The sequence below is a fragment of the Dryobates pubescens genome, chromosome 15 (genome assembly GCF_014839835.1).
Source record: "Dryobates pubescens isolate bDryPub1 chromosome 15, bDryPub1.pri, whole genome shotgun sequence".
Taxonomy (NCBI): Eukaryota; Metazoa; Chordata; class Aves; order Piciformes; family Picidae; genus Dryobates; species Dryobates pubescens.
In genome coordinates this window covers 7,140,362-7,156,662 of record NC_071626.1, presented here as the reverse complement: position 1 = coordinate 7,156,662, position 16,301 = coordinate 7,140,362, and the positions used below count along the sequence as shown (strand labels likewise).

The 16,301-nt window shown below is 45.7% G+C and overlaps 1 protein-coding gene across 7 annotated transcripts in view; it reads left to right on the top strand.

The window, feature by feature from the left end:
• The first annotated feature begins 2,688 nt into the window (after positions 1 to 2,688).
• Positions 2,689 to 16,301, top strand: part of ZC3H7B (zinc finger CCCH-type containing 7B) — a 45,407-nt gene continuing 31,794 nt past the window's right edge. For all 7 annotated transcript variants that reach the window (XM_054168125.1, XM_054168119.1, XM_054168124.1 and 4 more), the window contains exons 1-5: positions 2,689 to 3,032; positions 9,145 to 9,205; positions 11,347 to 11,380; positions 11,757 to 11,954; positions 12,809 to 12,967. In XM_054168125.1, coding sequence (XP_054024100.1) covers positions 9,153 to 9,205; positions 11,347 to 11,380; positions 11,757 to 11,954; positions 12,809 to 12,967 — 444 coding nt within the window. In that variant the 5' untranslated portion in view covers positions 2,689 to 3,032; positions 9,145 to 9,152. The remainder of the gene's footprint in view (positions 3,033 to 9,144; positions 9,206 to 11,346; positions 11,381 to 11,756; positions 11,955 to 12,808; positions 12,968 to 16,301) is intronic.

Genomic DNA, 16,301 nt, shown 5'->3' with positions numbered 1-16,301 from the left:
TGATGGGTGACCTGAGAAAATGCATCGAGCCTAACCTGGGAGACTGCATTGAGGCTGCAGGGCTTTGGAGACCACCTTTGTTCTGGGGAATACAAAAAAACAATTAACTCAATTTCTTTATGGAGCATAACAGCTGAAGGAATAAAAGCCAGTACAGGAACCAGATGGGAAACTTAAGCAAGATTTAATTCATAATTAATAAAAGTTTCCCTTGCAACTGAAGAAAATTAAGGAAGTAAGACACTGACTCCATTATAGTTGTGTATGAGAAGCATAAAGCTGCAGAAAACCTCAAGCAGGTGACAGAATAAAAGCAGGATCGTATCAAATATATCTGATTCACTTCTCTGTTGCTCGTCTAAATACTGGCTAATTACCTGGACCAGAGGGATGAGAATAATGGCTTTAACTCTGGGTGCAGCTATACTGGAATGCAAGCATCCTGCACCATCCTAGCATAGATCCACAGATTCATTCTCCCTAAAAGAATAGCTTTGCAAATCAGAGTAATATTTACAACACTGTAGCTAGTTTGTAGCAAGGATCACTGGTGTTTTGGTTCTGATGAGTACCTGCACAAGAAACCTTACTAACTATGCAAGCAAATAGTGAAAATCTTCATGTTAACCACTAAGGAAAGATGTTATTTTGTGGGAGGATTTATACATGCTAGATCATGATCTTGCAGGACACCTCTCAGTCTTACAGGTGAAGGAAAATTGGGACAGAAGAAAATATGATACTCAATTGGGAAATGCAGTCTTGAAAATGAGTGTTCTTGAATTAAAAAATAGTGCTTACTCCAGTATAAGTCTGCAGGCTTTGGGTTTGTTCCTCTTCCTCTTCAGCTCCTCTTAAGCCCTCTTCTTCTCATCCAGCTGTAATGTCTTTCCTTCCAGAGGTCCTGCAAGTTTGGTGTCCTGGGCGCTGTGACTCATCTGATGCCTAATGGCTCTGTGATGATACTCTTCATGATTAGGTGTAGCACATCAGATCTCTCCGTGTTTACTTACCCACTCCCAGGCCTGCTCCACCTTTCTTCTGCATAAAGCCACGCCTCAACACAGGGATTGTCATTTCATGTACACATTGCCCAGCTGCTTCCACAGCAGAGGCCCATCTTGGTCAGACTCAACTCATTGTCGCAGTGTTGTTGCCTACAAATGAGAGGTAACAGATCTGCTGAAGAGACAATAAAAATAAACACCATCTTATCAGCTCCTATCTATAATAATTCATAATGAATATCTGGGGGGAAGTGCATTGTGATTCAGTACTGTGAAAAGCATAAGACAGTGTTCCCCAGTGTCGTATGGTACATTGTACAATTCACAGCCTGTATGTCATAAATGATCAGTTTATTGTCTTGACAGACCTGCCAGAAGCCAGTCCTACTCAATAAAGTCCTTTTCTGATTAACAACTTTGAAATACCACACAGGTTTGATACCCTCTGAATCTTGTCAGAGTTGCTTAACTGCAAAGCACCAAGTAAGACTGTGTAGGGTCACTGGAAATAAGAGAAGTGAGATGCTGAGGAGTGAACACGTCACTGGTGACATTGGAAAAGAGCTGGTAACTTCAAAGAGTGTCACTCTGGAAATGATGATCTGACAGCAGACAGAATCCTTTAGGGAAAGGAAAATCTGTCCTGCAGGGGAGGCTGGGCTGGGAACTAAGCATAAACCTCGTCTCAGAGGGTAATTAGAAGTGCAGCTGGGTGGGGGTGGATGAAGCCCCCACCTCAGGCAGTGTATTTCTCTCTGTCTTCACAACTATTTCCCACGACAGAGCAACCTGTGCTGCTGGGCACCCACTTGCCACTGACAGCTCCATTCCTGGGCCTGCCGGTGTGGGCTGCTGTGGAGATCCAGTCCACTTCTGGAAATATCGAGGGATTTAGAATGAAAACAAGCCAAAAGTCTGGTTCCAAAAAAATTACCTAAACTTACATGCATGCATATAAACATCTATGCATGTGCATAGAATCATAGAATAGAATCATTCTGGTTGGGAAAGATCTTCTAAGATCGTCAAGTCCAACCATTACATGTTAATGTAATGTAATGTACATGTTAATGTGATGGCCCAGCCATTACCATGCATGTGCACATATATAGTATGTATCATATATGTATATTGCAATATCATATCATATCATATCATATCATATCATATCATATCATATCATATCATATCATATCATATCATATCATATCATATGTTACATTCACATACACTTTGTATTCCTTTCCACCCTAAGATTTACCTTGTTTACAGGGAACCCCCTCAGCAGTGTGGGGAGTAACTCAGGTCTGGCTGGAACGGATAACTGCCCTGCTGCAAGCAATGGTTGTGGTCCCCCCTTCCAGCAAACATCTATGGGTGGGCAAAAGGGTCACTGCTTCACCTGATAATCTCGTCTCGGGGTGGGGGGGGGGGTATCTTGTAATTCAGTGCATTGCTGCACTTCGCATGCATGCAATCACTCTGCAGAGGCAGCTTTCCTTCCTGTTGGGTGTATTTTTTTATATTGGCTCAGATCATCGGGAAAGAGAAAAATGTTGCATTAAAATGAGAACGAAGCCTCGAACACTTAGTGCTTTCGTTTTGTTTTGTCTCTCTTTTTTTTTTTTTCTTCCTCTCTCTCGCTCTTTTTTTTTAAGCCTCATTCACCTTAAAGACTCTCAAAACCAACCACAAGGGAAAGATCTGTGAGTTTTTGTAATGGAAAGCGGTAGCCTCTAGGGCCCAGAGGATATGCAGGGAGGCATTTTCTCTTGCTGGTGCAGCCGAGAGCCAGCGAGCGAGCGAGCGAGCGAGACCTGGAAATGAAAGTAAAGAGATCAGGAGGCACATGGAGGGAGCTGCAGGGGCAGCCGATCCAGAAGCAGAATGCTGCCTTCTATAATTAAATAGCACTTACTATTATTATTACTTCTAGTAATAATACATTAATAATATCTCTAGTAATACAATACCATTTATCACGGAAAGTTTATACATAGTGTGGGGGGGGAAACGCAAGGAGAGGTGAGTCCTTTATTATTATTTTCGGGGGATTATTTTTGTCTTAAAGCAATTCTGTATGTGCGTGTGTGTTTGTGTATGTAGAAAGGGGTGGACTTGAGAAACAAGAAAATCTGGATGTTGCTTCATTAGAAAGTAAAGGTTTCAGATCGCGACTGCATGGGTGAAACGTTGTGTAATTGCAAATTAAAAAGAAAACAAGGAAAAGTGGCGGAAAATAATATGGGCGCGATTTTGAAGCTAAACCCCTCTTCTGCCAAAAATGTGGGGTTTGCAAAAAAATAAAAATATAATTGTCAGAGATCCTAATCCCACCCCCTGTGGTAGCCGTCTGAAAGTGGATAGCTAGGGGAAAAGCCCCTGGGTTTATATGAAAAACTTAGTATGAATTGCATTTGTGCCTGTTTGTGGTTTGTAGGTTTGAGAGCTGTGTTTGGGTCCGTATTTAGGCTGCAGTTCCCCCCTCTTCTTTGGTATAAGCCCTATGAAGCAGCAGAGAAACCCTTGTGGAAGAGCTTTTCAGATGCACCTTCCGTAGGGGCTTTTAAAGTTTATGAAATAAGAAGGTTGTGGGATTTCCCCCCCCCCCCTTCCAAAAAAAAAAGAAAAAAATTCTTTAATGCTTTCGACAGTTTCCGGGTGGCAGGGAAGGTTGTCTCCTTTTTTTTCCCCCCCCCCTTTTTATCTTAAAGCCGCCTGCTAGACTCCTGAAAAATGTTTGATTTTTATTTAAGCGCATGGGGGGTGGGGAAGGAGGAAGAGTATGTTTTGGTTTGTTTTCCTTTTTCCCGGGGATGCATGGGTCTCTCTAGCCGAGGGAGACCCCTTCCAGCAAGACGGAGGTGGCCGGGGTGCCAGGGTGCCGGCGCCCAGCTGAGTCGCGGGGAGCACAGAAGGCGCCCGCGGCCCGTCTCAGCCCCAGCCGGCCGAGGTGGCGCTTTTGTCCGCGGTGGCCGCTACGCAAGGCCGGGGATCGGCGGCCTGGTGCTGGGAACAGGGGGAGGAGGCGAGCGGGGACTCCCGCTCCATCCGTGCGGCAGCCGGCCCCGGGATTTATTTTTAAAGTGAGGCAGGGGACGGCGAACTGGGTGGGCAGGAAACCCAGAGCAGGGGGCTGAGGGACGGGCAGCATCACCCCTTTCCCCCCTCCTCACCTTGGCTGCACTGCGGTACCCCTCGAGCAGGGCCTGGTGGGCCGCGGCAGGAGGAAGAATGGCCTGCGCGGGGGTGTTGTGCGGGGCCGGCAGTACATGGGGTGTTTAAGTGTGGGACACAAGGCTGGAGGGAGTGGGAAATGGGGCGATGGGGACCAGAGTGGTCTCTTGAGTCTTTTGCCACCACCTCCACCCCCCTCCTGGGGAAACTTACGGTCACTGCTTTTATTTCGAGCTGGGGGTGAGGCGGTTGTCTCCACTTTGCCCTGCATTCGATGGAGGTATTCCTGGGTGAAGCTGGTGGCACCTCAATGACAGCAACCCCAGTGGTGCCGTGGGGCAGGACTGGGGCTAGCTAGCTGAATGCTGGGGTGTGAGGGGGTGGCCATGGAGGTGCCTTGGGGTGGTCAGCGCACGAAGGGACAGGCTAATGAGACCTGATGGGCACAGCACGGTGGTGGGGACTCCGAGAACTGCTGGCTGTGGAAAGTGCTCAAAGCCAGGGAGTAGGGCATGGCAGAGAGCAGCCGCAGGACTGAGTGGGAACTCATGTTTGTAGTGGGCCATGTGGTTTGTCCTCTCTTCGATGCGAGTCTGGTTACTCATTCTGCTGCACCACTGAGGTGGGCACGCTGCAGCCAGTGAAAGACCCCCATGTTGCAGACTAAGCGCATCCTGGAGCCTTTTGCCTGGCAGAGAGTGCACATAGCCTGGGGTTGAGCTCCTGCCTCAGCCCTGCAACCTGCCATTTGCCTCTTGGTGCATTCGTTTCTGGCTGAAATGTTGCAGTCAAAGCCTGGAAGTCAGTCCAGTGTGAATTCATTGCCATCCCAGAAATACTGTAGGGAAAAGTTTGCCCAAATTCTGCTCTGGCAAGGTTGGGAATAATATTCATGTTCTTGATAAGGTAAATTCTGTTCATCTTGTAGTGCCTTGTAGAGCATATCTACCTAGTCTGTGATCAAATTGCCCTGTTTACTGTCTCATGCTTCATTCCAAAGGCAAGAAAACCATTTTACCTCTTTGCAGCATTTTATTTCTGTCTGGCAGAGGTCTTGTAACTCATAGACAAATTATGAATAAAGTCCTCTCTAGATGCTGGACCAGAGAAGATAAACATCTCTGGGATGAAGGGATGAAGCCTTGTAGTGGGGGTATAAATATGCTGGAGGCGATTTCTGCTGGTGTTTTGAGCAGATAAGTCTGGACAGAGAGATTTGGGGGGTGGAATTAAAAAAGGATGTTTAGGCCCCCTGCTTCATGGAATGTCTTCCACCATGTTTCAAAATATATTCAGAAGACCAAGAAAACAAAAGCTAAACAGGCTCTCTTCTTAAAATGAATTAGGCATCAGTTGTGGCATGGTGTGCAGAAGTGCAGCAGAACTGAAGTGTTGCAGGTATGGGTGGCTGACTGTGTGTTGGGTCATGAGCGTGTGACAAGGTCTGAGGGTCAAATGAGATGCAGTGAAGAGGTTGGAATGATGAAGGGAGGCAGAAGTGACTGAGTTTTTTGAGGAGGTGGCAAGGGAGAAGGCATGAGGAGCAAAAAGAGGAGTCTGAATGGTAGCCTCCAGCAGTGGTGAGGCAGGCAGGATGGTGGAGAGGTCTGCCATGCGTGGAGGAGCATGCAGGTGGGGAGTCAGATCAAAAGGGAAAGTTGGTTGTTTCCAAGAGACCTGAAAGAAGTTGTTAGGGCAGCAGCACGTGGTGTGTTTTGAGGGTGTTGAGATGAGCCTTACATGCAAAGTCGTGACATAAGCTGAGGCATGACAGCTTTAAAGGAAGAAGCTGGCCACCCACTTGCAAAGAGGGAGAATGTGGGGCAGTATCATCAAGCAGTGGTCTGGAGGGAAGGTCAGGCCTGTGGTTTATGCCTAAAGAAGGCAATAGAAGGTCTTGGGTTGGAGAACATTCACTGTGGAAGATGAGGGTAGGGCTGCATAGACTGAACAGCAGGCAGGGCACAGAGGTTTTGTCTCTTAACGAAGGTTTTGCAGCAAGAATCTAAACTAGCTGGGTATTGTGGGACTTACAGAGATGGTTGGTCAGCCGTCCACATGAAGCAGAGGTGGAAATATGCATGATGGATACAGTGGCAGTGGAGGTGAGGAGGCAAAAACCCCAGGAGAACTCCAGGATGCAAGAAGAGTTGGGTAACTTTAGGAAGGAGACATTCTGGAGCCTTTCCCTCTAGTCCTTTGGCTCCACTCCAGCTTTTGCTTAGTAAAGTTTGAATGCCCTTCTCTGTGGGCAAGCAGCAGTGACCAGTTCTCATTGTAATACATACCCACATCCTGCTATTTAGTGTGTTTTAGCTGTGGGGTCAGGGTAGCCGTGAGAACAGGTACAGATCTCTTCACTCCTTGCAGCAGTGCTGTAAAAGCTGAGCTCAGAAGCAGAGATTGTTAGTAGGCTGTGCATATCAGGAGCTTTTCAAGGTGAGGATCTGTTTTGTGGATATAGACAATTGTGAATGTGTGCCACAGCATTTTTGGACTGCAGCCACTGATGTTGTGGTGACTAGCCTGTGTTCAACCACTCTCCCAATAGTCTGCCTTTTCATCAGTTCTGTGGGGTGCTGCTTCACTTCCCTGACTTTTGTCCTCTCCAGCATGCCTCCCATCAGGGAGCAGCAAGAGCAGGGCTGTTCCTCCAGGGAGGACAAGCTAGGAGCCAAAGGTGATGACAGCCACCAGCAGGGGCTTCACTAACTAGGGTACAGTTGCACTACATCTGAACAGTGCAGGCAGAACATGAGGTTTACCAACAGTCCCAAAGAAGATGAAGTGATGAATCATGTCCATGGTCCGCCCAGTGGTAGGAGATAGTGCCAGAAACAGGACTGGAGACAAGCTGTCTACAGTGTAGGTCTGAGGTTTGTCCAGGACACAGGACTGACACATCCAGCTACAGTATAGCTCAGACAATGCAGCATGTCTGGACCCGAGCTGAAATGGGGCTCCTGGACTATGGGCAGAGGGTGCATGGGTGGAGGGTGCAAGCTGTGGCTGTTTGGGGCATATAAAGTCTGTTAGTGCACTTAGGGACCAGACAGCCAGAAATTCCTCCTTCCTCTTTGTGCTTTCCTCCATGAGCTTTTTTGTAGGTCCACTTGAGTTTCTTACCCAATCCCCCTCCAATTTCTCTCTTGTAGTTTCCTGTGGTGGCTCTTTCCCCACCTGATCTTTCTCTTATGGGTTGCTCTGTCCTCTTTTGTTGCTTTCACTGCTATTTGGAAATGGTTCCTACTGCCCCTCTTCACCTTGTCTGTTCTCTCTTACTTCAGTCTTTGCAGAATTTCATGCAAGGAGGACTGTCAAATGAATTGCCTCTGTCTCTTTTTCTGCCCCTCAAGCCTGCCTGCCTGTGGCATTAGTGCTCATATTAACCTCACAGTCTCCTTGTTAAATTTCCTTCTTTCTTCCTGATTGCTCATTATCCAGGCTATTTATAAATCATTCCAGGCCTTCTGTTGGTGTTCTACTGAAGTCTACCTCCTCCACCACTGCTGTGTAAAGCCTTGGTAAAGATACTGATCATCGCTCACTTTGTCTGTTGGCTTTCCCCTTCTTGCTGCACTGCCCATCCTGTTGCAAATGCAGCTGCTGAAAATCTTCTACCTGCTGCTCAAACCAGATTGCTCTCAAATGTAATGCCTGATAACTTGCAAAGTGCACAGTGTCACTTCCAAGCTCTTGCTTCCTTCTGCTACCACTTCTTCCTGGTCTTTCTCTTGTTCTTGCTTTTGCCCCTTCCCCCAGTTCTCCTTGACAAAAGGGCAGGTATCAATTCTTCTACATTCTGCTTGGCACAGAACACAATCAATAAGGGCTTGCTGAGTTGTTAGGATTGATTTTCACACACCTTGAAGGTCCCTTCACCCTGTCTGGGCTGAACATACCACAGATACTGTAAATTATCTTAGAATGATAGGAATGGTTTTAATGCAAAAGGAAGCTGGGCTGCAGCGCTCTCCAAGGCCGCCTTTTCTTGTGTGGCAGACCTGTGTACCTTGGGGAGAAGTCAGGGGGGAGCTATTCCAAGATTTACTTCCAAATTGCTGGGAATGAAGCTCATACATCTAATGGTGTGATTCAGGCCCATTTTAGTTGAGACACTGATCAAAAAATGTTTCATCATACTACTTACTTGTCTGTGCTCACAGAGACCCAGACTGGATTTGGTCAAACCCAGACAAATGACTGTGCTCATTGTGACCCTGCCTAAGTGCAGATATCTCTCTCTTCAGCCTTTCTCAGGTGCTGCCCACCCCAATTTAAAACACTGCAGGATGGGGCCCTACCACCTCTCCAAAGGAGCATTCTGTGCTGCTCTTGCCTGCTGGTTTTCAGCATGAAATTCTCATTGCACAGATTGCCATGGCCCTTGGAAAAGGACAGTGATCAAGCAATTCCATCTTCTCCTTTTGCCTCTTTCTTTGTGATATTTCTCCATATGCCTTACATAGGTCCCTTGTTTCATATGCCACACAGCAAACCAGTTTAAACCCAGTTCAGATAAAGAATGGTCTGAATTGCTTATCCTGGGAGGGTCCCAGCACAAATTCCTACAATGACTGCCAGTGCAGGGGAAATGTTGATTTATTGTTGTACTTTGTATTTTTTTTTCCCCCTTTCCTAGAAGATGCTCATGGTAACAGTTGGTTCCCATTGGTTTATTTACTGGCAGCCTAAGCAGAGAGCTCAAATCCAAGTTAATTCCTTTTTGCCCATGTATCCTGGAGGTGGCATGTGAGGAAAAGCAGAAACTTTGTGGTGAGCTGCTTGCCATTCTGTATCTGCAGTGTAGATAAATCATGGACTTCAGAGTTCAGGGAGTCTGGTCTGGAACATTTTGTTATAGTAAATTCAGGCACACACAAAATACTGTGCCTCTTAATTGCCAGCAAGACCTAAAATGACTAATTTTGTGGTGTTTCTTTTTCTTCTTCCTCTGCAGCAATTATAATGGAGAGACAGAAGAGAAAGCAAGAAATAGAGAAAGGACTCCAGTTCATTCAGTAAGTGGACAACCTCATTGTTTCCTGTGGCTTTGGAGGTGGTTGTCTTTGTACTGAGGGTTGTAGGAACTGAGTTCTTTCTATTCACCGTTTTGGGTTTGCAACACGAGGAAGAGAGAGAGTCCTGAGGATTTTCACTGTAATTCTTCAGTGTGCTTCTTGTCCTGCCTGCTGTCTAGACTTGAAATCCTGTCTCTTTGATTTCCTTGGATTTTGCCCTTCTCTGCAGTTCCAGGATGATCTTTCTAGTCAGCATAATGGTAATAGTATTTGGACCTTCTGCTTGATCTCCAGTGTGAAGATCTCAAAGTGCACTCTCAGAAGGGTTGTCCCATTTCTCTGAGGACAGGAGATAGTGTTTTGATTTTGTGAGTGGGGGAAGCAAGGTAAATGACTTGCCAGGTACCCCATATGGTACCTAGTGGAGAAATAGAGGACCTGGGATCTTTTATAGTTGCCAACCTGCTAGGTGCCTCAGGTAACTCTTCTGTGAACATCATGTGGCCTTCTGTAGCTCAAAGTGGTTGCTTTTGTAGAAGTTACAAGACTTAAGTACTTCCATATAAAATAAAGTAGGGATTTTTTTGCCACCCAGTGCTTTGAATTAGCAAAGGCCTCAGACTCAAGCCCAGGTTCCATTGTGAGTAAGGAAGTAGCAAGATTGTAATTCAGATTGGTTTGGTTGGGGTTTTTTTAAGGTCTGCTTTAAGTCCTGCAGTTATTGTGGCTGAAATCTCTGCATCTACCATGTGAAAAAAACCCAACCCAACCCAACCAACCAAATCTTCCATGTTACATGTTTATAGCCTGTAGCATGGCAATGATATTTTCACCCCAGTCAGAGGTGAAAGGGGGCTTTCAGACCCACTTTCAGAGAGGCAGTTGTGAGGTGTGTTTTGGTAACAACAAAAATGTGCAAGATTCCTGGAAAGGAAATAGTTTGGAAATTTGGCATGTTTCTCATGCTGCTGGAGTGGGCCTTGAACTCTGAACCAGGGGCAGTGTCATCTGTTTGCTTGCTTTGATGTGAAGGATGGGTGCTTCAATTGTGTAAGCAGAATGGATGCTTCTTACAGAGCCACGGCATTTCCTGTAGTGCAGACAATGATTAGATTAGATGAAATCTAAACCAAGTTTATTCCCTGATCAGTAAGAGCATACATAGTGCTGTATTTCAAAGGTGAGGAGGGCTGTCAAAGGTGATGAGGATTTTAAACTCCATTGTTTTCTCCTTGAAGAGAAAATGTAAATACAAGTGGACCAAGCCAGGATGAACTGAGTGGTCTGGTTTGAAGAACAAAACCTTTCTCCTAAGTCTTGTTCTCCTAAATGTTGTAGGGTAGGTGTTATCCACACAAGCACTGCCAGTGTTGTGGCACAGCCTGGCAGCCTTGGCCAAGACAGATGGAGTTAAATGCCCTCCTGAACCTGCACTGTTTTCTCCTTTCCTTTTTTGTGATGCAGGCCTAAAAGCATTTGGCTAAGGTAACACTAAGGAAAGTGAGTGCATTTACCACTGTATATCTTTGGACTCTCAGTGGTTTGAGGGAGTCTGGTGCCTCTCATTAGAGCCAGATGCACTTACTAAAATGCACCTGTCTAACACACTTGTATTCTCCATGGCAGTCTCTCCTGGGACATTCTCAAAGATGCTTGGGTTTTTTTAGTGGCTATGGGAAGGTGTGTTACAGAGGATTATGTATGCACAGAAAATGGCTGAGAATAAGATTCCTACAGTCTCACATGCCTTTGGGACCTGACCATCTCTTGACACCACTGTGGCTATCACTGAGCATAATGCTCCCTGGATTCTTCCCTGGTTCCTGAGGGAAGTGGTTGAAGCCCCATCCTTGAAGGCATTTAAAAGGCACGCAGATGTGGGGCCAAGGGAGATGGTTTAGCACTCAGACTTGGACTCCATGATCTTAAAGATCTTTTCCAGCCACAACAAAACAATTCTATGAAGGGTTTCTAATTGTGTTCTCTTTGCCCCAGTTGCCTTTGAAATGATAAAATGTTTGGTAACTCACTAAAATGGTCAACACTGAACCAGAAAGGTGATTTATTTGCCAGACAGAAGCCCTGGTTTGCATGGATTCCTGCTCCATGAGTATTTTCTCTTCTGTTTGTTTTTTTTTTAGGTCCACATTACCCCTAAGCCAAGAAGATTATGAGGTAAGGAAGAATTTGTTTTCTGAAGCAGGGAGTCCTCTGGTTAGCAAGATTTGTTCTGTTGCACAGCCATTGATTTACATACCAAAAGTGGCGGGTGTGGGATAGTCTGTCACAATTTGTAACCTAAGAGTTTTACAGTTCTGGCAGTGACAACTTTCAGGGAAAGGAGAAGGCACTTGCCTCTTCAAGAGGAAAGGAAATGTGCCTGGATTCTTCTCCTGTCAAAAGACTGATGTTTTACAGGAGGGTGGGGAGGCAAGAGAATTGTAGTGGGCAGGAAGTTTGCTGAAACATGTGGAAAGGATCGGGAAGCTGGGCAACCTCTCCTGTCTCTGAATAACCACTTCAGGGTGTTTGCTCTCTCCTCTCTGCCCAGGCCTTTTTGCAGAAGCTGGTGAGAAACCTGTTTGCAGAGGGCAATGATTTGTTTCGAGAGAAGGATTTCAAGCTTTCCTTGGTGCAGTATGTAGAAGGACTGAACGTGGCAGATTACGCAGCCTCCGATGAGGTGACCATCCCAAAGGAGCTCCTGTGCAAGCTGCATGTCAACAGAGCTGCCTGCTACTTTGCCATGGTGAGCACCTTCCCAAGTTGCCTTCAGGGTCCAAGGAAGAGGACATCATGGTTGCAGTGCCATGCAGTTGGGAAAGATGTCAAGAGAGGTTTCAGTTGGCTTTGTCCACTCTCTGTTCTAACAGTGGAAGAGATGATGACACAGAAAAATCTGGTACCTCCCCACTGTGTCCTCTAAGAGCAGAAGAAGGATGTGAAGGAGAGGAGGCCAGGTCTAATGATGCTGATAATGCTGTTCTGGTCCATGTTGGTGAGGAGTTAGTACACTCCAATGCCCTCCAGTAGTGACTGAATATTTCTCTGGAGTACCCTTTGACTATTGCTCGAGAGGCTTCTGCCTTTTCAAGTGAGGCACTGGAAGTCAGTGAGAAGGCTTTGGGTCTTGACAACTTTCAGCACACAAATGGAAAAAGATTCTGAAAGACTCTGAAAGGCTGCATGGTTCCATCTTGCTGAGGAATCTAACAGCTTTCCTGAGCAGGTCCCAGAGCAGGTCCATCCTGTTCATAATGAGGCTGAGTCCCACAAAAAAACCAGTTAGTAAGCAGCCACTTAATTAAAGACTGTCAAATATAACGTGGCCAAGGTAGAGGGGGAGACAAGAGGGTTGCTCAGCCTGAATTCTGGCATTTACTGACTTTGAAATGTTTTGAGTTTTGCAAGACTTAGCCAAATGTTCTGCTGCTGTAGGTTTGGAGTGTTCATGTGCTGGTCTGTGTGTGAGGCCGGTTATGTATTTCCAGCTGCCTTGTTACAGTCCTGATTTCTGCTGAGACATAAAACCTTTGCATTCACACAGAAGGAGGAGTTAGTCTGCTGTGCCTCAGTTGACTCAGAGTGGTCTCTTCCATGCAGGGGCTGTATGAGAAAGCACTGGAGGACAGCGAGAAGGCTTTAAGCCTTGACAAGGAGAACATCCGAGCGCTGTTCCGGAAAGCTCGCTCCCTGAACGAGCTTGGAAGACACAAAGAAGCATACGAGTGCAATAGCCGCTGCTTGCTCTCCCTCCCCCATGTAAGTGTTTGACATGCAGCTCCTCTTGATTTCTGTGGCCCACCATGCTCCTCCTCTCTAACATGCTTACTGTGAGGCCAGAGAATAGTGGAAGAGGAAACTTGGCTGTTCCTGGGAACATGCTTGTGTCTCTCCAACTCAAAGAAGATGTTTGACCTCCCAAGTCTCTTCAGTCCAAGTCACCCTCTACAGATAGTGCCAGCCAGAGATGTTAGTTAGTGGCAGCATGTTTGGTGGCCTGTTTGTGAAGAACACAAGCACCCATTAACAAAATGTGAACCAAGGCAATAAGTCTGCTTTTATTTGTCTAGTGGGAGTGACTAGGAGCATGGGACAAATGCAAGCTGGAGCACTAGAAGGAAAACGTGTCTACTTTTTGGGGGGTTAGATAACAGTGTCTCATGTTTTTCTTACTGGTTGCTAGGGCAAACTGATAAAGTGTTTTATTTCTTGAAGAACATGCAAGAGAATCCTTGACATGATGTCACAGTTATTTTTCTGTTCACAGGTGTGCAAATTATTTTGCCTTTGGGGGCAGCTATCTGCATATACAAGGCCCTAGATGTTTTCCTGACAGTGCTTTTTGTTGAGTGTCCTTTTAGGCCAGGTATTGACCAGGAAACCAAACTGTGATTAGGTAGATTTTTTTGCCAGCCACTGAATTGAATTGATTTTTAACTATGTGCTCACATTTACATATCTCCCATTATTATTACTCCAATTATCAGGCTACAAACAGTTTATCAGCCTTCTCTGTGGCAGGAAAGCTCAGCCTTACAAACTCCATATCAAGTGATCTGCATTCCCTATTCTAGACAGTTCAGGCTTGTAATTAACATACTCCATTGCCTTATTACCTGATTACTAGAAAGCATAAGCCTTCTCTGCATCAAAGGCAAGTCATGCTGTCCATCATCTCACTCTCACTTCCTTCAGAGCACATGGATGCTTCCAGGCTGCATTGCAGTAACAGTTGGGAACTTCATGGTGGTCAAAGCAGAGCCTGTACTAAAACTTCTGGTGGTGAAGGATCTGCCACTCAGTTGGCTCACTCTCTAGCCGTTAACTTGTTTCTAGGTCCAGATACTGAGTGCTGCTAGTTTGCATGATGGAATTGATTCTCCTCTGTATGCTTGGTTTTGTTTGTTAGTTTTGTGTATGGTATGGCTTGGGGTTTTTTGGGGGTCTTGGAGGAGAGCATCTCTTCATTTAGGTGGAGGTAGTAAGCACCTAAAGGTGGCATTTGGCTGAGGGAAGAGAAAGCTAAAGGAAGACCTTGGGAAGACAAAGAGCAAATGTGGGAGTAGGACCAGCAGGATCTATGTCCCCTTTAAGAGATCAGGCAGGTAACAAAGAAGTGTTGTACTTGTAACTTTGAAACTGTGGGATGAAAGCTTTCTGGAATGCTGTCTAGGTCAGCTACCCAAGACTGTCCTGACCTTGTAGATAAGAAAGTATGAGTAGTGCAAAGAATATGTGATTGTTAAATTAGCTCAGCTGCAGGTTTCATGTCTTTGCCCATATGTTACATCAGCTATTTTGGACACATATGAGGCCCTCAGATGAGTTAATAAAGTGTCTTCAATGACCACATTGGAGTCTGTGCCAATCCCTCAGGACAAGCAAATAACCCTCCACCCCCAAGCCTCAGGCCTGCTGACAAAAAGGACAATAATTAACTATGGGTTATTGGGAAGGGCAGCAGAGACAGTTTAGAGAGGCAAACATCCTTGAGCTTGTCCAGAAATCTGAGGAGATATCTCAGAGTTACTTTGGCATGTGGAGTTGGATAGAGTAAACCTGGTAGGTGTGAGTGTGAGATTAATGAAAAGAAGTGACATCAGAGGTCTTTCTGGTGAGTTTTCCACAGGGAGCAAGAAAATGTCTGACACTGGGAGACAACTGAGAGAGTGTTTTGAAAGGCAGAATGACCAGAGGCAATCAGAGCAATGAAACATGATTGGTGTTAGAAAGGTGGAAGAGAATGAGGAAAGAGCAGTGACCATGGATTTGACCAAGAAGAGGTCTCTGGAGGGTGCGGGGATGGTTTCAGGAGGAGAAAGGACTTCATGCAGGGACGTGAGGTAGAGAAAGAAGAGGAAACAGACAAGATAGGTTTTGTCTTCACTGAGGTCAGAGAAGATACTGACAAGACTAATGCTGAGGGTGTGGGAAAGCAAGTACAGTCAGAAAATGGCACTCCAAATGGAAGGGAGAAGTTTCTGGTACTGTGGGCTGGAAGAACCAGAGATTAGAGAGGAGTTGAAAGGAAAATGATGAACCTGCAGGCAGAAGGAAGTTGGTAAGACCAGGCAAGTAGAGAGAAAAAAACAAGTTTCAGGGTTGGAATTGAAAGAGGAGATATTGTAACATTAAGGAGGGATATTGCAGTAGGTTGGGCACATATTTTTTACCTTCTTTGAAGAAACTTAAAGTAGTCCAATACTTTTGTGAATAGGGAGAGAGAGGAAAGCAGAAGGAAAGAGTTGCCATAGATAAATAAGTGAGGGTTGTGGCAGGTTGTTAGTCCAGGCAGAACTGGAGAGGTTGGAGCAGGTCAATGAAGTGTGGCCCAGAACTTTGTCTAAAGCTCAGTGGTGGGCATGAGCAGTGAGCAGGGAGGATGGTAAATGGCATGCAGTGGGGAAAGCATAAAGATCTGCTTGACTAAACTGAGACAGTTTAAGCAGAGCCAGAGACAAAATGCCTTGTATCTAGTGAGTTGGAGGCTGAGGCTTGGTTTCAGCTTTAAAACCAAACAAGCATAACAGGCTAGCAAATGCTGTCTGCATGTTGAAACTGATTATTAACTCTGTAGCTGTCAGAGATGGAAGGCATGCAGACACCTTCCTAGACACAGGTGTTGTCCCAAAAATGGATTCTTACCCGGTGTGCAAAGTCCAACCCACACATAGAGACAAGATGTTGAGCAGGATCAGGTGCTAGCAGGGTGATGTGAAGAAGCTAACAGACCTTCTGAGACATAAGCTGAGTCTGATATAGAAAACAGTAACAAAGCAAGGCAGCCATTCCATCACTCCTAACATTACATAGGAAGGTAGAAATTTGCCTTTCCCTTATCTCAATCTCCTGATGTCTTTTGGGACCACCTGGTGCTTACTCAGGTGTGATACAGCCTCCCACTCCCCACCCCTGGCTGTGAAATAGAAAACCTTGGGTCTGTCCAAGGGATAGGGTATTCACATTGTAATTAGCAAGAGAACAAGGTACCATTTCAGCAATCCACACTTATCTCTTCCTTTCACAAGACTCTGCCTTCTTTTAACATTAATTTCCCATTATTCCCTCTTAAGGCTTTATCTTGTGAAATGTC